The sequence below is a fragment of the Hippocampus bargibanti genome, linkage group LG06, assembly GCF_051943395.1.
Source record: "Hippocampus bargibanti isolate YZ-2025 linkage group LG06, ASM5194339v1, whole genome shotgun sequence".
NCBI classification, from domain to species: domain Eukaryota; kingdom Metazoa; phylum Chordata; class Actinopteri; order Syngnathiformes; family Syngnathidae; genus Hippocampus; species Hippocampus bargibanti.
In genome coordinates this window covers 18,098,394-18,123,727 of record NC_142739.1, presented here as the reverse complement: position 1 = coordinate 18,123,727, position 25,334 = coordinate 18,098,394, and the positions used below count along the sequence as shown (strand labels likewise).

The following is a 25,334-nucleotide window of genomic DNA, read 5'->3' as shown; positions in this document are numbered from 1 at the left end:
ATAAATATGAGAATGACTTTCAATGATTCCAAAAACATATTTTTGTTGTTGTTATTGCATTATTATTTACATATTTGTATTCATCAGACATGCCTTTCGTATTCAATATTTTGTATTATATCAGATATGCCTTTTGTATTCTCCCAGTCACAGATGACACATCATATACACAAATTCAAGGTTAATAGTTTTTTTGTATTCAACAGCAATAAAAAAGTGTTTTGTTCTATTAGTGAACATTGATTTTTTTAAGTGTGTCCCCGTGATTGGATTGGATATGCCTTTATTAGTCTCACAGGTCTGAGACAGGTAGAGCTCTTCAGCTCTACCTGTCCAGGCCTTATGTCTACTGTATGTCATGTAAATCAAATCATACGGTACAGCGGAGTGAAGTGTTGCAATTCCCTCATTATTTTTCCTTGCTGTGTTTGTTCTATTTCTCGCAACATATAACAGAAACTGAAGTGGGTTGGGTAGTCACAAACTACATGATTTTAGATAATTGCGATTCGGCCTACAATCAGAAACAGCATCAGAAACCCTTTAATAGTCATTTGCAGTACCATAATGGTAAATATGCAATCTACAGCAGCAAAATTGAAAGGGGTGGGGGTGGGGGCTGTCAAAAGATAAAACTAAGTATTCCATGCACAAACGAACACGTCAAGAGACTAAAATCTAGAACTGCACAAAAATGGATCATAAAAAGAACTGTACACAGTGCAAAGTATAAAAATATATAAAAGTATAAAAAGCATATTTGATATATGTAAGAGTATTGACTCGACAACAGTATTGACTCGACAACAGTATTGACTCAACAATGAAGACATTAGCGTTGTTTTTGCAGAAACAGTGGTTGAAGGAAACAAAAAAGTACAAAGGAATAGTTTCCAGACTGAGATGGCTCCTGGGGCTTTGCACAATGAGAAGTCCACCCTATCTCTGGTGGTCTCTGTGGCAGCATCATCTGTGACTGTGGGCGTAGGCACCTTTCGGTGCCAATGATTTCCCACAGGTTGGCTTTCCTCGCAACGATCTTTATTGCCTTTTCATGTCTGTATGCTCCCTTTTAATGTGTGTGTGTGTGTGTGTGTGTGTGTGCGTGTGTGTGTGTGTGTGAGTGTGTACGTGCGTGTGTGTGTGTGTGTGTGTGTGTGTGTGTGTGTGTGTGTGTGTGTGTGTGTGCGTGCGTGCGTGCGTGCGTGCGTGCGTGCGTGCGTGTGTGTGTGTGTGTGTGTGTGTGTGCATTGTCATCAGTATCCATATGGGTGTGTTTGAGTTGGATAGGGGAGGTGGGCATCTTGTGATTTAAATGGTCTATTTTTATCACTGTAAAACACAAATTGTTGCACGTTTAATCTAGGCCAGGGGTCTGGAACCTATGGCTCGCGAGCCATATATGGCTCTTTTGATGATTGCATATGGCTCGCCGATAAAACTAAATACATATTTTCGTTTTTTCGCCGTTCATTTCCCGTTGGGGCTGCAGTTGGCAGAAAGCGCAATTTTGATTGGATGTCACTGACCTAGGTTGGCCGAAAGCGCCATTTTGATTGGATGATAGTGGCCGTCATGTTGAAACAGGCAAACGCCCCTTTAAATGAGCCCAACTAATGCACATCAGCGTTAATGCACCGCATAGAGGAGAGAAAATGTTCTGATTCTAATTTGCAATGATACAATACCATCGATGAAACAGTCGAATGTCAGTGACATTTTAACAAGCCCGATGTTAACGTTAGCATCAACATACTTCTGCGAGAAGTAGATTGCAGATAGCAAGTGTGGAAGTTTATGAGCCGTGTGCAGGCTAGCTAGCAGTAACTTCGCCTCTGGACCAGCAAATTGAATTTCATTCCGATCGTTTGCCTGGATTTTTACCAATCACGAGGAACGGAAAACCATTCATGTTAACGGTGAGTACTATCACAAAGTCATTTTAAATAATACATTCTGATATTTTGTGTGGCCGAGCGTGTGTGTGTGTGTGTGTGTGTGTGTGTGTACGCGCGCACGTGAGCGCTTGTATGTGCGCGCGCGCGTGCGTGTGGCTCTCACTGAAAAACATTTCTAAATATTTTACTTTTATGGCTCCCTTAGTCAAAAAGGTTCCCGACCCCTGATCTAGGCAATCATGCAACATTACGAGACAAATAAAGGTACATCCAATCCAACATTCACAAAGTCTCAGTCAAAACTTGGATTGATAACAATTGAGTTTGTGCTGCTTTCAAACACTTTCCGGACTTGTCTGTTGTAATCAATCAATGCGAATAGACTAATAAAGGTGAATCCAATCCAAATGTTTTACATCATGTTGGAAAGCCTTTCCGGCAATTTCATCACCCATTGCTATTGGTCTGAAGAGTTCCATAGAATGTCAACAGTCTGTACACCACTGGTTTTTGACAGGTTTCTCCAGGCATATAACACAGTGATGTCCCTGTCAAAAATAACTTGAAAAAGTGGGTGCAGTTACTTTTGTTAAACATTTCAATAGGGTGCACGTTTCATCCATACACATTGAGTCAAAAAGAAAGCAAATTAGGTGAATATTGTACTTTATTTGCTTTGAACTTGTGCATTGACTTCAAAGGGTAAACAGTGCACTGAATTTAGTTTTCACAACAAATCCACGTTTTCTTGAATACATTAAAAAAACATTTTCACATTCACTTAACTCATAAGTATCATGAATTGGGCTCACAAAACGATTAGGCATCATTATGTAATCATGTGTAAATACATTTTTTTCCCAACTATGTTCTATCATCTGTCATGTGAAGTAAAAATATTTGTCTTATTGGTATTTTTTTACACAATAAAAAATGGGTTCTTCTTCAAAACATCAATGGTGTCACGGTGTGGGGGTGGGGACAAGGAGTGCATCGCAAAGGGAGGATATTTACTGCAGCTTTTATCCGAATGAAAGTCAGCTCAGGACCATACTGCAGGAATGTGTCATGATCTGGTTGCCGACCAACGGGGGGCGCTGTCGGCCCCGCCTGCACCTGCACAGGTGCTGGTCGTCCCGATCAGATTGGCGACCAAAAGGTAGCGACGTCAGCCCTGCCTGCAGCCTCGCAGGTGCTGGTCGTTTTAATCACTGACACTTAAAAGGAGACCCGGCACGACCATCTGGTGTCGGTTCATTGTTTGCTGCATGCTTTGTCTGCAATCGCATGCATTGTATGCTGTGCATGTGTTTGTTTAACCATGGCGGACTTTTACACTTGGTTTTCTTTTGATACTTTGTATTTTTTCTGTTCAGTTGATTTTGATGTTTTACATTTTGTTCCTGCTGACCTTCATTTTAATACAATTTGTCAAACAACCTCCTGCTCCCTCCTGCCTGCTTTTTGGGATCCGCACCCGCCATCACCACCTTGCAAACCGTGACAGAGTGAAGATGGGGCGGGGGCGGTGTGGGTTTACATCCAAATTTACAAATTCAAATTTGAAGTTGTAAAATAATAAAAATTATGATTATCTCTTATCTCATTTTCCGTACCGCTTATTCCTCATTAGGGTCGCAGGGGTTGCTGGAGCCTATCTCGGCTGTCTTCGGGCACGAGGCGGGGGACACCCTGAATTGGTTGCCAGCCAATCGCAGGGCACACAAAGACATACAACAGTCACTCTCACACTCACACCTAGGGACAATTTGGAGTGGTCAATTTGCCTGCCATGCATGTTTTTGGAGTGTGGGAGGAAACCGGAGGACCCGGAGAAAACCCACGCAGGTCCGGGGAGAACAAACTCCACACAGGGAGGCCGGACCGGGACGCGAACCGGCGACCTCTGCACTGTGAAACCGGTGTGCTAACCACTCGGCTACCGGGCCGCCCGATTATTATTATTTTCTTTTTCTTTTTTTATTTTAAATGCAGGCCTTGACATTAACACCCAGCAACCCGCAAATGTGAATTTCTGCAGTGGCAGTTGACATTGCATCTCCGACCAGTCACTTTGCCGTGTTTGGTATTTGTATACACATTATAGTGCTACAATGGATCATCTTTGATCTGTGAACCATATGAATAATTCTACACGCTTCACCATGCATCTTTGGTGATAATAATAATAATAATAATAATAATAATAATAATAATAATACATTTCATTTCTAAGCGCCTTTCAAAAGTTAAAAATAATAATTGTGTGTTCATGTGAAGGCAGCATGTTTAATAATAATAATACATTTCATTTATAAGCGCCTTTCAACACTCTCAAGGACACTTTACAGTCACAGGATATTTTTTCTGCGGTTTAGTCAACACTCACTGATCAAGCAATGGGAAGAAGCATCGGAACTTGAAAACCTTCTCGTGAACTGCCCAGCACTTTCAACTCATTCACTGCCAGACCTTGTACAAATATGTGTCCACTCTAGTCCTATGTTGCCTAAGCAGGCTATTGTACGAACGATCCAAATTGAACCTCACCCCACCATATCGGTTTAGTGAAGGATTTAGCTGTTTTATGAAAATCGCTTCTTTTACTCCCCTTTCAAACCATCTATGTTATTTCTCTGAGATTTTAACCTCATTGTCGTCAAAGAATCACAGTGCTTGCTGCCGGTCAAAAAACAACCTTGTTGTATTTTTTTTGTGGGCATGTTCTGTTTTATGTTGATCCTAATAGTACTACAATGCAATTCCTTCTGACCTTCTCTGTACTTCTCTATCAGCATTCTTAAAGCAAACACTGCATCTGTCATACTCTTCTTTGGCATGAAGCCACGCTGCTGCTAAATAGAAAACAGATACATGAAACTAGGTTTCATGTATGACAAAACCAATCCGGTTTCGTTAGAGGGAAAAAAAAGCCTCAACACCATTTTCATTCACTTTTGCTTTGAGTGCAATACATTTGCAGACATTCAGGGGCGTATTCTCGTCTTTATGCTGAAATCTTTTTTTTTTTTTATATATAAATGCTTGCACATTTTCCAGGTATGCCGATTCCCTGGTCCAGACATTGGACAATGCACAGCCTATGTATTCATGCATAACTACCAAAGAAGCACGAGTTGCTGAAGTGTGAAAGTACAGGGTGACTCTAATTTTGAGAGTGTGGCGAAGTGAATTCCAGGAGGATCCATTTGGTTCATGTTTCATATCCAATGTGAAGATAAATTGTGTAGTGGAGTTATACTAATCGTCACCAGGAACATGTGCACGGTTCACTGAATAATCATAAGATGCATCAGTTTAAAACGTTGCTTTTCAGGACATGTAAATCCACCATGTGTGACCCCGAAGGCAAGGCTGGTAAAGTATCTTGACCAAGACACAACAACACAGTATGGTGATGTACCTCATCTAACTGGTTACTCTGAAGGAGCATGTGTTTTTGTTGTTGCGGCCCGAGCTGGAATTGAACCTCTGCACATTGATGTTGACATGCTAACCACTCGACTACTGGGCCACCGTTTAATAAACCTGATGAAAGTAATGAATTTAAATAATACATTCACGACTCAGTGTAATTTCGGAGCCAGTGCAAAACAATTGGGTATTGATCAGATTTCCGACTGCAGTGTCACACATGATCAAACACACATAATGAAATCCCAACACACCACACCAAATCAAAAATAAATAACAAAATATTAAAAATCTTTAACTGAATTACAGTGACTGTAGTTGTGATTCCAGCTCCCAAACTCCAAACAGCATTTGGAAATGCTTCTTGCAAAAAGCTGCTGGGCTTGTCCCTTTTTCTCCGATCTACCTTTTCAGGGACAGGGGTTACTACAGTGGACATCTTACAATGTTACCAAGTTTCATAGTGCATGAAAAGGTTAATAGAATATAAGATGGTGGTTAGCCGTTGCCGTAATACATGGCCATTGGGCAGTCAATAAGCATACATTGGCCAGGTGAGCCTCCTACTCCCTACCTCCACATCAGCACAAGGATGTCGCTTGACATATCCGTTGCAGATGGAGTCAATCAAAATGTGCTATATGATCGATCGTACTGTAACCTCTGGAGTGCATAAGTCTTTGGGAGAATAAGCACTTGATGAAATTAGACAGCCTGGATTTGCCCTGGTTTGACAGTCGTGCGTCAAATAAGGCCAGAGGGTGTCCATTCCATCACACAATTAAAACGATGGGAGCATCTGCACAGCTGAGAATGTGCGTTGCTACGAGCTTTTCTGATTTGAGTGCACAAGACAATATGCCTCTTTATTTAGCTATTCAAAATTTACTGGGAATTGTGCTTTCCAAGGAGGAGTTGAACCTTGAAAGAATTATCATTTGCTCATGGAGGTTGACTTAAGCAACATTTGCACTACGTTTCATGTGGTCGCAGTAGCCCCATGTATCCGATATTCAGTGTGGTTTTAGCCTTTTTTTTCTTTTTGTCACATACCGTTTAGTCTACAGTGGCCTGAAAACCGCCGTGGCCACTAAGAACACTTTGTAAACGTGGCTTGACTACTGAACAAGCTGCCCCCCCCCCCCACACACACACACACACTTCTGAAATGATGGCTTCGCCCATGCCCTACGACAATGAATAACACTCCTGATGGTGAAGCTCATGATGGTAATAAACGAAGACAAAATGGTGGTTCTCTTTGTACAAAACATATTTTCTTACAAAGTGTAAATGCAGATAAATATTTGATTTTTCGCAAAGAAAAAAAAGACACAAGAGACATGACATAGCATATTGGAAAAAAAAAAAACCTTAGCATACTCATACACATGTGACCTTGACAATTACTGCCGCAGTGAAAATACAGTCTGTATAAACAATGAATTTCATAAATAAAACAATAAATATTTGAATAAATACAATTTATCTGCGTGTGATTGCCGTAGATTAATGGAGCCTGCCAATTACATTTTACTATTCCTCTAAATTGAAGGTAATGATGTATGCGCTTCATTTAATCCGGAGTTACGACAAGAGGCGGATACAGTACATAGAACTCAAGAGCTTGCTCTCAGCACTAAACCATGCATCCTTTGGTTATATTTTTGCATCCTTCCCATACACTACATTTAAAGACTAAAAGTGTGAGTACCGGTACTTTCAAACACCAATTAATTACTATCAGTTATTGCCTGATGGATGGCATTTTGATTTTGTCTTCCCTTAATTCCATATTATGTGACAAAGAAATACAGAACTTCGCCTATACATATAGAAATTGGGTGTACTTGTTGCAGTCTTCGAGGCTTGGGCCTGACTTGAATTGAGAGCTTTTTTGCTCCTTCTGATGTTTGAAAACAGACATAACACTGTTGATGGTTTCTCGAAATCTGTGATGGAGATGTTCACTTTGCCGTTGCAGTTGAAGTAACTTAATGTGACGATGACAGGGTCCATTCCACCATTAAAAAAAAATTAAATTCCAACCTGTGCCTTTCTCATCACGTTTTTAAAACCCCAGCTTCTCGTATGTTGCGCCTTATTATTGTGATAGGAATAATGAGGTAACTTGCTTTCTCCTAGGTTCAAGTTATTTCCACAGGAAATATTATTGAAACCAAGTTAATCTTTAATAAGAATGACTTCTTGTCAATGCACTCGTAAGCACCTCTTTTTGCTCATTGTCAAAAATTACCCAACATGTACCCCACCCTCTGTCCCTTTACCAGTTTCCCCCACGGTTTTTCCAAGTGTCTCTATATGCCTCCTCATGGCGGAGGCGAGGGTGAGAAAGTGAGTCCCATTTCATGCCATGGTCTCTTTCCCTGGCAGTCTGAGGTCGTTGAACGTGTGCATGTTGGTAACCTCGTCCGTTTTCGCCATGACGGGCGCCTGAGGCTTGTGTTTGAGCCTGCACTGGCACTTCAGTGACAACCTCAGTTCGTCCACCATGACTCTGCAGAGGGACCTCTGAAGTTTAAAAAAAGACAACAAAAGAAACACAGGGAGAGACAATAGAACAGAAGTGACTTGAGATTTTCCTGCTGTGAACATCAAACTGTACAATGTACTTCAATTTTACAAAGATTGAGAATGAGGATGTGTTGGGATGGTTTGGTTGTATGAACTCAAAAGTATGGGTGTGGATTCTGAAGTTTGGTGACTGGTTGAATTTGGTATGGATTGTAGAATCGTGGGTAATAGAAACATTATTTATTTTCCTTTGAGCGTTTTATTTCTTGAAGAGGGTCAAATTACAAGGCGCCCGGAATATATTCATATATTTGTTAGGCTCCACACACACAACACCTCTTGACATGATTTTTTTTTGTTCCCTAATTTGTAAAAACACAAATATTTACACACATGAAGTATTTACAGCCTTTGCTTCGTGGTTTGTTGATGCGCCCTTGGCAGTAATTAGAGCTTAAATTATTTTTAAATATGATGCTAAAAGCTTGGCACACTTATATTTGGGCAGTCTCGCCGATTCATATTTGCAGCACCTCTCAAGCGCCAACAGATGAGATGGGGCGCATCTCTGCAAGGCAATCACTGAACTCTTAAGAGGTCTGTGATCTGATTCAGTGCAGGCTTCAGTATGGCCATTGAAGAATATTCCTGTAGTTGTCTTAAAGCCACACTTTTGTTGTTGTTGTTATACGCTAAGGGTTGTTCTCGCTTTGGAAGGTATATAGATGAAAAGGTTTGTTCAGTCGTCATCTATACTTCTTTGAAGGTGTTGGATGGTTCGCTCCTCATTCGACAAGCTTCATCAGCGAACTAAAGTTGTGCTGGTAGATCTGGCCTTAAATATATATCCTTAATGTCCAGAGGTGGCGGTGCCAGACCTCTGCCTTGAGAGGTCCCTGCTCTAACGTTGGGGGGAGCTGTGGACTACTCTCTGAAGCTAATCTACTTCTTTCGTCCTGTCTGATTTTGGTCTATGACTGGCCTTGATTCCTCCATTGACTCTGGTATCACCTCATCAGCATGACGAAGCATGTGGTAACGATCTAAGAAGTCTGTTGTCAACCACCATTGCGATTTAGTTCTGTTTTACAAAAAATATCCTTATTTTACTCCCCTTTCAAACCATCGATTTTCTTGAGCTAAGATTTTAACCTCACTGTCGTGTCAAAGTGAGGTTACTTAACAAAGAATTTTTTGTCATTAGGGATATATATATATATATATATATATATATATATATATATATATATATATATATATATATATATATATATAGGGCCAGAGCGACCAGAACAACTTTATTAAGCTGACGAAACTTTTCAGAAGACCTCCGGCACTTTCAAAGAAGTAGAAATGACGGCAGAAGAAATGTTTTCATCGATGGACGACTCATGTACGACTGAGAGCTGACACAGACGTATTTGGAAGGTATACTTTGACCCAGTCAAGTTTCTGAAAACTATTGTACAGGTTTACATTCAGGATTTCTCTGTATATCGCTGCATCCGTCTATGTCTGAATATTGTCTGGTCACACAGTTTCTACTGCTGAAAAACATCATTACATGATGCTGCCGGCACCACCACAGTGAGCAGAATCTGGTTTCTTCCAAAGATCTGTCATTCTCACCTAAGTGGTCAATCTTTATCTCATCAGACCAGAGCATTTTCTTCCTCGTTGTTTGCAAGTCTGACAGTTGCCTTTTGGCAATCCTGTGTCTTTTACAAAGGAGTGGCCATCATCTGGCTACTCTACTACACATGCTTGGTTGTTATAGTGCTGCAGAGATTGTTGTCATTTTCAATGTTAACCGCTCTCAACAGAGGACCATCGGAGCCCTGAGAGAATGAACATCAGTCACCTCCCTGACTTGAACTCTGACCTCCAATTGCTCAGTTTAGACTAGTGACCCACTCTGGGAGCTTCCTCCATTTAAGGATGATGGAGGCCACTGTGGTCATTGGAAGCTCCAAGGCCGCAGGATGTTTCTGCATCCTTTTGCCGATTTGTACCTTGAGATGTTCCTCTGAATTCCTCTTTCATCACTTTGCTGCTGTGAAGTGTAAATTTCTCCACTGTGAGACTAATAAAGGCATATCCAATACGATCCAATCCAATCCAATCCAATCCAATCCAATCAATCCAATCCAATCCAATCCAATCCAATAGTTCAGACAATTCTTTTCATTCTTGGTTTGTTCTCTGACATCGACTGTAAGCTACGGGACCTTATATAGGTGAATGCATTTCCAAATCATGCCCAATAAAGTAAATTTACCTCAGGTGGACTCCAATCCATTTGTAAGTCCAGCTGTAAGAACTTAAAAAGATGTTCAGTGGAGACATGTTGCACGTGAGCTCAATTTTGAGCTTAGCAGCAAATTCTATGAAAACCATATATTATTATTTATTACAGTAAAGTCTCGTTATATCAATATCGGTTATAACGATAGTACCGCTTATTACGATATTATTTTCATTTCCCTTGCACATTTCTAGTCTTTTTATGTATAATTAGTACCGTTTAGTACGATACCCGGTTGTTACGATAATCCGGTTATTACGGTGCTCCTTTTCATCCCCCGCCGGCCATTTTTGTTGTTTACATCGATATATCCGTCGCGCCATTGGTCAACTTGGTCACGTGTCTTGTTACGTGAGCAGCTCTCCCGAGCAGACGCCATTTTCAGACGGCAGCTCGTGTGTATCAGATGGCTGTGTCTTCAACAATGGACTGTTTTGGATGCCATCAGAGCAATTTCCAAAGCGTGGAGCACGGTGTCCGAAAACACCATCAAGAACTGCTTCCGTCACTGCAAATTTGAAAATCCAGGGTGCAGTGAGGAAACATCTGCAGCTAACGAAGAGGATGACGACAACATTCCTCTTGCAGTGTTGGCTGAAAAGCTAAAAGTCGCCGACATTGCATCGTATGTCGCAGTCGACAAAGACATTGCGACATTCCCAAGCTCATCAGATGCGGATATCGCAGCGGAGGTCAAAGCCAAGTATGCCACAGTAGATTCCCGTGATGATGATGATGCCGATGACGATGAAGAAGAAGCGACTGAATGCACACCTTTTGCAACTTCGACAAAAGCGTTGCAAGGGGTTGCGGACACGCGATCTTTCTTTGAATGCGTAGAAAATGCATCCGGTTTTTTAGAAACGTTAAACAAGATGGAAGTGTTCATATTAAAATATAAAAATGGGAAGCAGAAGAAGATTGATGACTTTTTTAAATAGCTTACATACATACTAATTGCAGTGTTATGTACATGTACTGTTACATGAATGCAAGCGTTTTTTGCAACAATGTTTGTTGTTTTGTCTGCTGAAGCGTCATGATTTTGAAAATGACTGTACATTCCATACTGTGCATTAAAGGGCAACCAACATCACTTTTTGTGTTTCTTGAGTCAGTCAAAAAGCTGTTGTAACGTCACAGCTGCGCGCCGGCATTCTATTCAGCCACTCTCGAACGTCACGTAAGTTATGTAAACGTTGCAGTTTTGGTTTTTCATCCATGTACAGTATTTAATTGTGTTGCATCCAGATATCTTTATTGTTTGCAACAATCACTGTTTTTCATATGATTGTACATGCTGGCGTTCGTGGCTTCGTGTGAATAGAACTTGACGATTTAGCATTGGTTGGTTGCATTTTTGAAAGGAAATAGTCATTAAAAAGTGTAAAGACGTTTTTATTTTATGCACAACTTTATTTTTCACTTCACTGCTGTACAAAAAACATGTTAGATATGCAATCCATGAACCCAATGATGAAATTACATGCCATAACAAAGATGCCGCATTTACGCACCCCCCCCCCCCCCACAGGATCGGATATATCGATAGTCCCGGTTATATCGATATTTTTCGGATTCCCTTGCGTATCGATATAACGAAACTTTACTGTATTATTATTATTATTATTATTATTATTATTATTATTATTATTATTATTATTGTTATTATTATTATTATTATATTATTATTACTATTATTATGCTGCAATTTCATATTAAGTCTATCAAGTTTGTGTCAATAAGACAAAATTTGGACAGCATACATGACAGACACAAGTGGACAAACAATGTTGGACAACATAATCCTTGCAGTCTGTGGACACGCGGGAACTTCAGCGGGAGCACAATGTGAGGAATTTATTGCTGGGAAGTAAGACTTACCAATATAGTAGCAATAGTTTGAGCCTGAGAACCAGTCAGTTGAGTGACGGACAGTCATGTATGTTTCTTTTCATTCATGTCATATCAGAATACGTTATATTTGTAGGCTTTTTTTGGGAGGGGTGTCAGGAGACGTTATATTTGTAGGATTGTTTTTGGGGAGGGATGTCAGTAGACGTTATATTTGTCTGATTTTTTTGGGGAGGGGTGTTGGGGAGGGGTGTCTGGAGTGGTGGGGTATGAGGGGGTTGAGGTATTTTGTCCAATGAATTGCACCTATGTGGTTAACTGTCCATATACTACTTTTTTACTCAACTACACAAAGTGCCGCCTTCCCCCAAAGGATTTCAATTTATCAAGCTGTATCTGTACATACTTACATGTAGTCATATATTCACAAATGCATGTGTGGTCGTAGAAGCAGGTGAAAACCACAACCACACTGTAGCCATTCATTTACCCCACTCCTCATCTATAAAATTAAATGGCACTGCAGTGGTTTACCGGTAAAAGCTATGCAGGCACGAGGCTTTCTAGTGGGCTCAGGCTCAGGGGACACATTGCCATCAAATCTGCTTGCTGGTGGTTTGTTGGATTGATAGCAGCAGCTTGGGGTCATTGGATTACAGAGTTTTTATGATGCTCTACAATCAGCAGCTGTGCCACAGCTCTGAGGAAAAGCCTGTTTGCACCGTGGAGAATGGCAATGTAATGTGATACAGGAAGTGGGAATTGAAAAGCAAGAAGCTGGATGTAAGCATCATCATATAAATGAATAAAAGGCAATAAATCGCGATGTCGAAGCATTTACTGATAATTTAGCAATCTCATTTTGAGATGCAACAGTGTCACTAACCAGGAAACAAAGTTTTCTCAACAGAAAATCCCATTTATTGCATGCTCTCTATTTTGTTTTAAGCGCATCCACAATAATTGCAAATGTATCATTGAGCTTGTACTGCATTTTTAATCATTTGGATGTTATTTGGCATGATTGCCAATCATAGCAGAGACAACCATTCCCATCCCGAGATATTTTAGTGTATTTTCCTTCGTTCATATATTTTGGTATGTTTACCATTCCCCAAAAAAATAATGTGTATTTAGTGGATATACAAATTACAGATGATCATGGGGTGAATGTTGTTCGTTTATTTGTTTTTGTCTCTGATAATGGGGTTCACACGTGAGTTCCTTACAGACAACTTAGGTCCAAAAAAGAAGCAAGAGGAGGACGAGGGGGAGGAGGAGGAGCGGGAGTAGGAAGCAGAGAAGGAGCTAAGGGAGGGAGACAATAGAGGGCAGGGCAGGAGTCCATCCACCTATGCATTCATTTTCAACACCGCTTATCATGAATAGGGTTACGGGGAGTTGCTGGAGCCTATTCCAGCAGATCTAGGGCAGCAGGCAGACTACACCCTACAGCCTACACCCTTAACTGGACGTCAGTCAGTAGCAGGGAAGTTGTAATGTACATTGTTCCTTAATTTATGTTGGATAGCATGTTCCAGATAATTACAGTTTAGAGCAAAAAAAGCGCATAGAATTTCTCCCGTTTCCTTGTGTACTCCGATATGATTTTCGTTTGGCAATGTAATGTATGATGTTCAAAAAGCAAAGTAGAAAGGCTAAACACATGACATTAGGAATTTACATGGCTATAAACAGAAATATTTTCACATATGAGAAGAGCACTAAAAAGAACATGCAGAATGTGACATTCAGGTCAATTTCTTACATTGCTCATGTAAAAATTTAAATGTGCTCTTGTTTTCAATGAGAGGCACATATAATGATCATAAGAGGAAATTTCATGTAATAAATCATGAGACAGTGTTACTTGTGTACAAATTCTGCAAATGGTTAGAGTACATAAAGGTAAAAACAATTGGCAAACATAATTCTCATGATAGAGAATTATAACTACAGCGCTAAAATTGTAATAAAGTTATTCGGTTGGCTGATTAATTAGTTGGGCCAATTTATTTTAACCCATGCTAATGTTCCTTCTTAATTTTCACAGGAGGATAACCAGGCTTACTTAGGACCTCGTGTAACGTTTGTCGGTCTGACAAAAATGTCTTTGCATCGATAACAATGAATTAAAATAAAAACAAAAATAAAACAATCGAGAACAAAATATCAGTTCTTCCTGTTGTGCCTGCCTTGGTCACTTCGAGGCAGTGTGGTGCCCTGCATGCATCGAGTACACACTTGTCATGAAATGAGAAGAAAGTTCGATAGAAATCTTCAATATCTACTTGGAAGAATTTCTGCATTTGGGTATTTTATGTTTCCTGTGTGGAAGTGTTTCTAAAACGTTTATGTATGAATATTAGTTATTCGATGGGCATCCCTTCCCAAAGCAATGCTATTTTCCTGTTAGTAAGTGAATTTGATTTTACAATGACTTTTCGGTTGCCATATAGATTATGTGCAATGTATTAGTTTTATATTTAGTAAACTCTGTCAGGGTGTCATTACAACTTTCGGTATTACAAAATACACAGGTGCACATATCCGCTGCATGCAAGAAATGCAAGAAATGTGCACGTCGGTTATTTTGTATCAGGAACCTGCTAATGCAGGGGTCGGGAACCTTTTTGACAAAGCGATCCATAAAATTAAAATATTTAGAAATATTTTTCAGTGAGAGCCACACACACACGCACACGCACACACACACACACACACACACACGCACACGCACGCACACACACACACACACACACACACACACACACACACACACACACACACACACACAAACACGCACATGATTTCAACAAAATGTCCGAATGTATTATTTAAAATAACTTTAATATCCATTAGTATGAATAGTTTTCCGTTTGTCATGCTTGGTAAAAAAAATCCAGCCAAACGATTGGAATAAAAGTCAATTTGCCGGGTACATAGGGAAAGTTACTGCTAGCTAGTCACACTGCACACTGCTCATTAGCTTGCACTCTTGCTTTCTGAGGTTTCTCACAGAAGTATTTTGATGCTAACATTAGCATAGGGCTTGTCAAAGTGCCACTGATATTCAACTGTTTCATTCATGGTATTGTTTAATTGCAAATTAGAATCACGGCAGAATGTTTTGAGTATTTTGCCAGTCTTCGCAAAAACACATAAATAACAATGAGTTCATCATTCATTGTACATCTTATTAGTTCCGAGATGGGTGTGTGTGTGTGTGTGAATGAATGAATGAATGATGAATGAATGAATGAATGAATGAATGCAGTGTTTGAAATAAGGTCTGCCCGGAGGCCCGGGGCATACAACTTTTACATCGGGCGTACAACTTTCAAAACATCTCGGCCCGGGTGGCCGACAACTTCTTCAAGAAAAAAAAATATTTTTTTCAAATCAATTTTTTTTTATTCAATAAAGCAAAAGCTACAAGCAAACCGTTACAAGCCATTACAAGAGGAACGTTCATTTGGAAATTTGCCAAACGAATGTTCATTTGGCAATTTGCATACTGGGCACGGCATCCAATCAGAATCCTGTTTCGTGCTTCGGACTGTACCGTGACTGTAAAGTGTACTTGAGAGTTTTGAAAGGTGCTTAGAAAGAGGAGTCCACGTGGCTTTTAGCAGACAACGCAACACAAACATTGCATTGTGCTCCATGATGACAGCCGACAACTGGAGCAAACTCTTCAGCAAGGGATGTACACCATAAATTAAGCAAGGGATTTTGTGGTAGGTACTTCCTTAATTTAAAAAAATATATTTATACTTTGCAACAAGGTTTTTTTATGCGATTAGTCTTTGGAGAGAAATTGGGGCAGGCAACTTTATGGCCAGGAAGGCAACTTTTCAGAGTTGTCTGCCCTGGTGTACGCTAACTTTTTGTCATGAGTTTCAGACACTCATTAATGTAAAGCTTTGTAAAGTATTTGGGCATGGTATTGTGTAGATACAGCTCTGCATAAATGCACTCCACTTACCATCAGTTTATGAGAGTGTAAAGCTCATCCCCAGTACTAGAATGTGGCGATGCTATTTTTGCTTCTGTCTAATGTCACAGACAGAAGTAATTATGAAATGCAAATTGCAGTGTGCACTATCAAGCATGTGAAAAACAACAGATACTCAACAGTACAAGGTTTCAAGTCAACACTTGGATTGGATTGGATTTGCCTTTATTAGTCTCGCAGTGGAGAAATTTACATTTCACAGCAGAAAGGTTATGAAAGAAATGAAAGTTACTTAGTTACTTCATTACCAAAACAAAACAAACAACACATTAAGAAATCTACATACCAGCACCCTCAAGCATAAAATGTGTATATTTTGCTGATAGTTTATGTTCACTGATAAGCCTGACACTGATTGGAACATCAATGTGGATCACTTGCTTGACTTGTGTGCAGGCAGAATGTGTTCATTCTCACTTTTTGTGGACTAACTGCAAGTGATTGTCTCCTGAACGTTTCTAAGTCAACGTGAAATAGGGTAGAGAGAAAAAGACTATATGAAAGGATAGATTCACCGCGTGTTTTTATGCTGGCGTTTTTTGCATGGGAAAAAGTACCGGTAATCGTTACCTCATAGTTAAAGTAACTGTGACAAACAACACCTTTGAAAACCTGAATTAAATGTTAATGGACATGCTTGGCCAAGCCTGATTACTACGAGCTTTGATGAATCAAGTACTCACTTAAATAGTTCTGGACAGCAAATTTAAGGCAAATATATCTAAAAAAAAAAAAAAAAAAAATCTTCAAGGTCAGTCGAAATACAGAACATTTTTTAAAAATATTACAATGTCATTTCCAAAGCATGCTGGCATTTGGTTATGCTGCTCTGTAGCCGATTTTACTAACACAGCGATTTGCAACTGCCCAAAGAGATAATGGAAGGATATTTTAAATGATTGGGTTATTCTTTGAAGAATATTATCTTCGTCTTCTTCTCAGATGTGTACGATGGGGTTGGGACGACAACCTTGAATGCCACCTTCAGGAAATCTCTTCTTGTGATTTGTTTTTGATGAGTTTCAAAACTTACACTATTTATTTGCTGATGCTAATGATGATAATAGATCTGAAAAATAGAATTTCATTAATTTACTAGTAAAAAACAAAAAAAGAAAAACGACATCTGATTTGTCCTCAACTGAACTGGGGAAAGAGAGACGGGCTCCCAGTCCATCAATTATGTGTTTATATCCATGCATCTAGACTTCCATTTTCTGATCTGCATATCTCACAAGGTTCACTCTACACCTGATTAAAATAATCAGCATCGTTCTAATGCTGCATCAGAGCTTGATGAGCTGATCACATTAATCACGTGTATTGCAGCCGGGACAGCTCGGAAGCAAGCAGGACAGTGGCCCTCTAGGCCCGGAGTTGGACATGCCTGATTTAGGTTCTACATCAGGCATGTACAACATGGATGTTTTTGGAAAGTTGGCAGAAACTGGTATCCGGTATTGGGAGAAAACCCACGCAGGCCCGAGGAAAACATGCAAACTCTACACAGGAAGGCCAAAGATGGAATTGAACTCCGTATAGTTGTGCTGTGAGGTTGACATGTTACCGACTGGACCGCCAATATGCTGTCAATGTACATTATGTTTGTAATTTGCCAAACTCATTATTACAGTAGCTTTTGTGTTTGTAAATGCTTTTCAGTGTTGTGTTTTTGCACGTTGAGTTGCCTCCAATGTGTAATAGGCTATAAGAATGAAACTACCTTTCTTTCCCTTGCCTGAAAAAACCTTGTGCGTTTTGACTGCATCATCGACTTGCCTATTTGGACAGGTTATTTAGCACATTTAAACAGTAAAATGTTTTTTTTTTTTGTCTTTGAATGGGCTTGGATTGGATGATACAGTCCCCACTGGTGATGGGGATCTGACCTGAACCTTCTCCATCTGGTCAGCAGAACAGATCCTTTTTGGATCCAGTTTGGTCAAAGCTATCTAACAGGACCTCCAGATTTAGTTTAGTGGGATGTGGACCCCCGGTCCTGCCAATGTGTGCGTGCGTGTGTGTTTTGGAGGACAGTGGGGAGTGGAGGGGACTCTGTGGTCTATGGAGAGGAAAACGGTCTGCTACAAATATGCACCTCCACTTGCAAGGATTTTAGTGGAGGTGCTCAACATAACCCCCAAATATGCCTTTGCAGATCTCTACCTGAAGCTTCATTTCAATGTGAACGTACCTGCATGCTAAGAGACTGGAAGACAATTCCTAGAGCACCATCGATTTTCGAACTATTATCGATTTTGGATGTTTTTGCTACACATCCACCCACACAACACACAAATATAAACAAACCACCGGCGCTCACACTCACACCTCAGGACAATTTCGAATCTTCAATGACCCTGCCATTGATGTTTTTGATTGTGGGAGGAAACTGAAGTAATCGGGGAAAACCCACGGCGAACATGCAAATTCGGGGAGGATTGAACTGGATTCAAACCTGGTGCATTCACCACTGTGAAGTTGATCACACAACCACCAGGCCACCTACTGCAACACAACACATTTTGTTTTTAAATCTGTTGTTCCTGTTTTTTTATGTTTGTTTTTTAATGTGTATTTCGTGTTAAGTGGTCGAGGCTTTTGGCTAAACCCCATGAATGTTTCATTGTTCGTGATAGTTGTGTTGTCAGGCTACTATATAAATATAATTAAGTAATTAGCACTGAGGGAGATGTTACACTACAGGTTTGTCACCTCCCAGTTGTTACATGCTTGCATCAAGGTGGAGTTTATCAGCGCAGATCTGTTTGGGAGGCAGAACAAGTAGCTTTGATAGTCATATCAATGGAAGCATTATGTGCCTGTCTGCTATTTCTGTGTTCAGAAAAGACCCCAGAAAAAAAGATGGACCCATTCTTGGATGGTGGGCAGAGGGCTGGATTTGCTAATGAGCTAGTAGCTCTGCAGTGAGCAAATGCCAGATGAGTTGAGATGCTATGGCTGCTTTCCCTTGTTTGCAATTTGGATGAAGTCACTTTTAAAATACTGTACATCACATTGCGATTGTGTGTACCGTATCGGTTTCTCATAGGAATGATGGCACTGTTTTTCCCCTTGGTCAATGCCGGAGGACCAAATAGGCCACACTATGCATAAAGACACTGACATGCCATACTTTCTTTCATCATAGTAACTGTGAGGCAGTGACGTGCGGTGAGGTTTAAGGCTGGTGAGGCACTGACGTCATCACAGTCAGATTTACAAACATATAAACTCCACAGAGTAGCTTATTCACCATTTGTTTGGCAACAGTGAACGTGTTTTGTTTAAAATGTCATGTCAGCATTCTTTATATACTTTATACAAACTGTTGCATCGAAAAAAAAATGAAAAAAACGTTATGATCGTGTTTCCTTTACTTATAAATGAAGTCCAAGTCTCTCTGTCTCAATGGAGATCACTGCCAGTGAAGAAAGTCGTCCTTGATCAGTCTTGTTCCGACTGTATGTTTTCAGTCTTTTGTGCTGAGAATGACCGCCCCACTGATGCTGTAGTAGCTGGAACAGTGAACACGAGCTGGAGCAACTTTGTCGCTTCAGGAATAGTTTCAATGAGATCCTTCTTGGCTAATAAGATGAGAAGCTGTCCAGGAGATTTACATTCATCCCTCACCGTTTGTGAGCTATACAGTTCGGTGTTGGTCTTCCTTTAATTATTATCTCATGCTTCGATTGAAAGTCCAGTTTGGAATTTTTTTTCAATTTAGATATGTAATCCACCATTCTGAAAATAAGGCCAAGCAACACGAAAAAATGACTGGATGGTTGCACTTAGCTTGCTAACTGTTTACTGTAGCTTGCTGTCACTAATTCTATTATTCTACAGCCGAGGAGTCGAAAGAAGAATCTCTAATCACCAGCACCCCATGTCATGGGGCAGGAGAACTGTGTGCCTCAACTATGCACACAGTTTTGATAAAAATAAAATAAACACTGTAGTACCGTCTTTATAATGTACTGTAACTGTACATTATATACACCACCTAAACTGTCAAAATTTAGGTCATATACTAAAAGCTTTTGAACACTTTAATAGTGATATGCAGAGGGACCGCAATGCGGTCTCACTGCAGAGCAAGCCAGCACATTTAGCATAGTGATTGCACAATCCATTGTGAGGCTCACCCGGCTGCTGCCTCACCGCTCGTTTCCACTTAGTATTTGAACGGTAAATGTGAAAATTCAGCGATTTTGAAAAAACATTTAAAAAATGGTGAAGTTAAATGGAAAAGAACGTGAAAGTACAAATCACTAAATAAATCTAACCGTTTAATGTATTTTTCATTTGATATTTCCATGATGACAGGTGAGGCACAGCCTCACCTGCCTCCCCTTACTGCACGTCACTGCTGTGAAGTATCCCAGACATCAGCCGACCAAGTATTGACGATGCGCATTTTACTGGCTATGAGGCCCTCTATTTGTCCAGGACGTGTCTGTCGGCTGTCGGCAAAGATGAGTCGAATGTGCCCACTCTGCTTTTGTAGCCCAGGGAGATATACTATAGCGGAAAGCTAAGGGATCCGTGGCTTTATTGGGCACCACAAAATCATTACAAAGAACCCATCATATTTAAGCAATAAAATCTATTTGGATGAAAAGCAATGCTTCGTCACTACTCTTACAAAAGACATATAGACGATATATATATATATATATATATATATATATATATATATACAGTAAAGTCTCGTTATATCGATATCGGTTATATCGATAGTACCGCTTATTACGATAGTATTTTCATTTCCCTTGCACATTTATAGTCTTTTTATGTATAATTAGTACCGTTTAGTACGATACCCGGTTATTACGATAATCCGGTTATTACGGTGCTCCTTTTCATCCCCCGTCGGCCATTTTTGTTGTTTATATCAATATATTTGTCGCGCCATTGGTCGACTTGGTCACGTGTCTTGGTTACCGTGAGCCGCCATCGGTCGTGCCATTGGTCGACTCGGTCACGTGAGCCGCCATCGGTCGCGCTATTGGTCGATTTGGCCGTGTGACTTTGTCACGTGACACGCCATCGGTCGCACCATTGGTCGACTTTGTCACGTGTCTTCGTTATGTGACCAGCTCTCGCGGGCAGACGCCATTTTCAGACAGCAGCTCGTGTGTATCAGACGGCAGCTGTGTGTCTTCAACATATACGGACAACATATACAACGCTGACGAAACTGGTTTATTTTACAAGCTGCAGCCAGAGAAATCCTACATCTACAAGGATGAGGATTGCCGCGGGGCTAAACGTTCAAAAGAAAGACTTACAATCATGCCGTGCGCTAACATGACGGGTACCGATAAATTACAACTTACATATTGTTATCGGGAAATCAAAAAAAAAAACAAGGTGCCGACATTGCATCGTATGTTGCAGTCGACAAAGACATTGCGACATTCCCAAGCTCATCAGATGCGGATATCGCAGCAGAGGTCAAAGCCAAGATTCCCGTGATGATGATAATGACGATGAAGAAGAACCGACTGAATGCACACCTTTTGCAACATCGACAAAAGCGTTGTTTATATTAAAATATAAAAATGGGAAGCAGAAGAAGATTGATGACTTTTTTAAATAGCATACATACGTACTAATTGCAGTGTTATGTACATGTACTGTTATATGAATGCAAGCGTTTTTTGCAACAATGTTTGTTGTTTTGTCTGCTGAAGCGTGATGATTTTGAAAAGGACTGTACATTCCATACTGTGCATTAAAGGTTAACCAACATCACTTTTTGTGTTTCTTGACTGACATCAGAAAAAGGTTTTATAGCATCTACAATACCCAAAACACGCAGTATAATAAAACACCAATAAAAATGACTTCAAGTCACGGCAAGACGTCTTGCATTGCTGGAGAATCCAAATAATGGCTTCAGATTCGGAGAATATGCTTTCTTGTTACACATCCATTCATGGATATGATTCAAATACAGAAGACAGAGTAAAGCATACATGTTTGCAATCGATTAAATATTTACTGTATACTGTATCCTATGGAGCCTGGGGGCCCTCTACTGGCGGCTTCAGGATGCAACACGGTTCTCAGACAAAAAGCTGTTGTTACGTCACAGCTGCGCGCCGGCATTCTATTCAGGCACTCGAACTGTCACGTAAGTTATGTAAACGTTTTGGTTTTTCATTCATGTACAGTATTTAATTGTGTTGCATCCAGATATCTTTCTTGCTTGTAACAATCACTGTTTTTCATATGATTGTACATGCTGGCGTTCGTGGCTTCGTGTGAATAGAACTTGACGATTTAGCATTGGTTGGTTGCATTTTTGAAAGGAAATAATCATTAAAAAGTGTAAAGACGTTTTTATTTTATGCACAACTTTATTTTTCACTTCACTACTGTACAAAAAAACATGTTAGATACGCAATCCATGAACCCAATGATGAAATTACATGCCATAACAAAGCTTCTCCATTTACGCATCCCCCCCCGCCCCCAGGATCGGATATATCGATAGTCCGGTTATAACGATATTTTTTTCGACTCCCGAGAATATCGATATAACGAGACTTTACTGTATATATATATATATATATATATATATATATATATATATACAGTGGAACCTCGGTTTTCAACTCATCAGTTCGAACAAATCGGAGAATCGGAGTCCGAACAAAATATTCAAGAAATTCTTACTTCGCAACGCCGGTACGACGCGTAAGTGCGCACGTGAGGGTGGGGTGCTGACCGGCGTACGGGTGCGGACGTTTTGCTCTAGCGTTTAATATTGGTGTATGAAAAGTTTTAGCCCCTAATCATGCCTCCAAAGAAAGTAAGTGCTGCTACAAGTGAAAAAAGAAAAGTAGTGCGTACAACTATTGCATTTAAGAAAGAAATAATCACAAAATATGAAGGAGGTGTGCGAGTGTCTGATCTGCCTAGGGAATACAGCATGGCGAAATCTACGATCAGTACGATATTAAAGAATAAGGAGGCTATGAAATCTAGTGATGTGGCTGTGGGAGTGAGAGCAAGTGTCATTGGATAGATATTTTAAGAGAAAAGAACATCCTCTAGCCGAGTCATCCGTAGCTGTCACGTTCCGAGCGAAAGAGACGGCAGCTGACTCGTCGGAACTTCGTGGAATGTTTGGTATCCCAAAGCAGGCGGCAGAGATGTACTAACCAAGCAGGATGTTTATTCACAAATAAAAGAAAACACAGCGAGTAAGACGGCAGGGGGTGATCCGACCCTCTTACGCCAAAAAGCAGATGGCACACGAGGGTGCAAAATTACGCAATCCCGGAAGATGACATAAATTTACGGGACGCAAGGAAAATACCTCGGACCGGATACACTGGCACATCGAAAGAAGAGTCCAGGTAGAGGTGAGTCAATCATCCGGCATCGGCGAGGTGATCGCGAACCGTATAAATGCCACGTGTCCGTGATTAGAGAATTGACAGCAGGTGGAGGGCGGCCGGGAGAGGCAGACCCGCCCCCCCCCTGTCAACTCGCACGTGACAGGAGCAAAGAGATTTGAACGTGTGAACACCCCTCAGACAGAAGAGCTCCCCGAAGTTTTTATGGAAGGGGATTCCGCCCAAACAATAAATTTCCTTCCTCCATCCACCTGCGCCTTCTGCTGACCACCACAAAGGTCAAAAATCATATTCATAATTGTTTTCTTTACGAACGTACAATTAGCCTGGGTTACATTTATGTTTATGTTATTTGTCTTTGCCATTTTTTAATATTTTCTGAGATATACATTGCTTTTTATGTGTTGGTCAGCATTTTAAGGTGCAATTTCATGCATAAAATAATGTCTAAAATACTGTACTAAAAAGGTAAACATTCAGGGTGTTGGAACGGATTAAAACGATTTACATTATAAGTAATGGGAAAAATGGGAAAAATGGTTTATATATATATATATATATATATATATATATATATATATATATATATATATATATATATATATATACAGTAAAGTCTAGTTATATCGATATCGGATATATCGATATCGGATATATCGATAGTCCCGGTTATATCGATATTTTTTCTGACTCCCTTGAATATCGATATAACGAGACTTTACTATATATACAGTATATATACAGTATACAGTAAAGTCTCGTTATATCGATATCGGATATATCGATAGTCCCGGTTATATCGATATTTTTTCGGACTCCCTTGAATATCGATATAACGAGACTTTACTATATATATATATATATATATGTGTGTCTATGTGTGCTGCTAATATGTACAATATACTGTGACAACACACCAACACACCACAGTGCTGTGATGCAGAGTGCAGAGGCCAGCCCCATATGATGGGAGGAGGTACGAAAATGATTATGTGTGGAATAAAGGGTGATTTTGATTAAACAGGGAAAAAAAATGCAAAATTTGATTTTGGTAGGAAAAGATGTTTGTGACCATTAAAACTGTTTTCGAATGTCCGGCAAATGTCTGCAACCTTTTTCACTCTTTAAACTATAAAACAACATTCATTACATCTGCTAACACATACAAGCCTTGGCGGCTCAGTGTAATACCACCTAAAAAATCTTGACATTGTATGACTTACCATGACTTGATGACTTATTCACTAGTGTTGAACCGGGCTCAGATCGGTTTAACTGTCAGTGCTATGACCGAAAGTCTGGTTGAAACATTTGTCCTAATTTTTAGACCTTTTTAAAATGGTCCAAAGGATCAAATCATCTGTGGTTCCCTAGCTGAACTACTATTACTACTTTTCATTCAATTACATTTTCTTGAGAATGACCTATCTAAAAAATATTGATTAAGGAGTAGAGAAGAATAGAGCTGAGTGTCTGCAACACTGCTGGTGCATGGTGAGTGGAGAGAACAAGGGAGTAATAGCACCTTGGTGAATTTTGAAATGGATCATGCGGCATGAAATTCTTTGTGCAGTGACTGGTTCTAGCCTGCTGACTGTGTACTACCACCACTATTATGTTTTGTTTGAATCTCTTTGCAAACACAATTCCAATGAAGTTGGAATGTTATGCAAAATGTAAATTACAACAGAACACTTTGCTTTGCAAATCTTCTCCAATCTTAATACAAATTGAATATACTCCAAAGACAAGACATTAAATATTGAATATTGTTGTTGTTTTTTCCCCCTTACAAATACCATATTCTGTTGCTTTGATGCCTGCAAAACATTACTAAAAACCTGGGACAGAGGCGATAAAGCCTAGAATTTGAGGAATGCTCCCACATACAGTAGGACCTTGGCTTATGAACTTAATTG

At 40.0% G+C, this 25,334-nt stretch overlaps 1 protein-coding gene across 3 annotated transcripts in view; it reads right to left on the bottom strand.

The window, feature by feature from the left end:
- Positions 1-6,567: 6,567 nt before the first annotated feature.
- Positions 6,568-25,334, bottom strand: part of LOC148896643 (glutamate receptor ionotropic, kainate 2) — a 251,019-nt gene continuing 232,252 nt past the window's right edge. For all 3 annotated transcript variants that reach the window (XM_088997801.1, XM_088997804.1, XM_088997802.1), the window contains one exon: positions 6,568-7,865. In XM_088997801.1, coding sequence (XP_088853927.1) covers positions 7,701-7,865 — 165 coding nt within the window. In that variant the 3' untranslated portion in view covers positions 6,568-7,700. The remainder of the gene's footprint in view (positions 7,866-25,334) is intronic.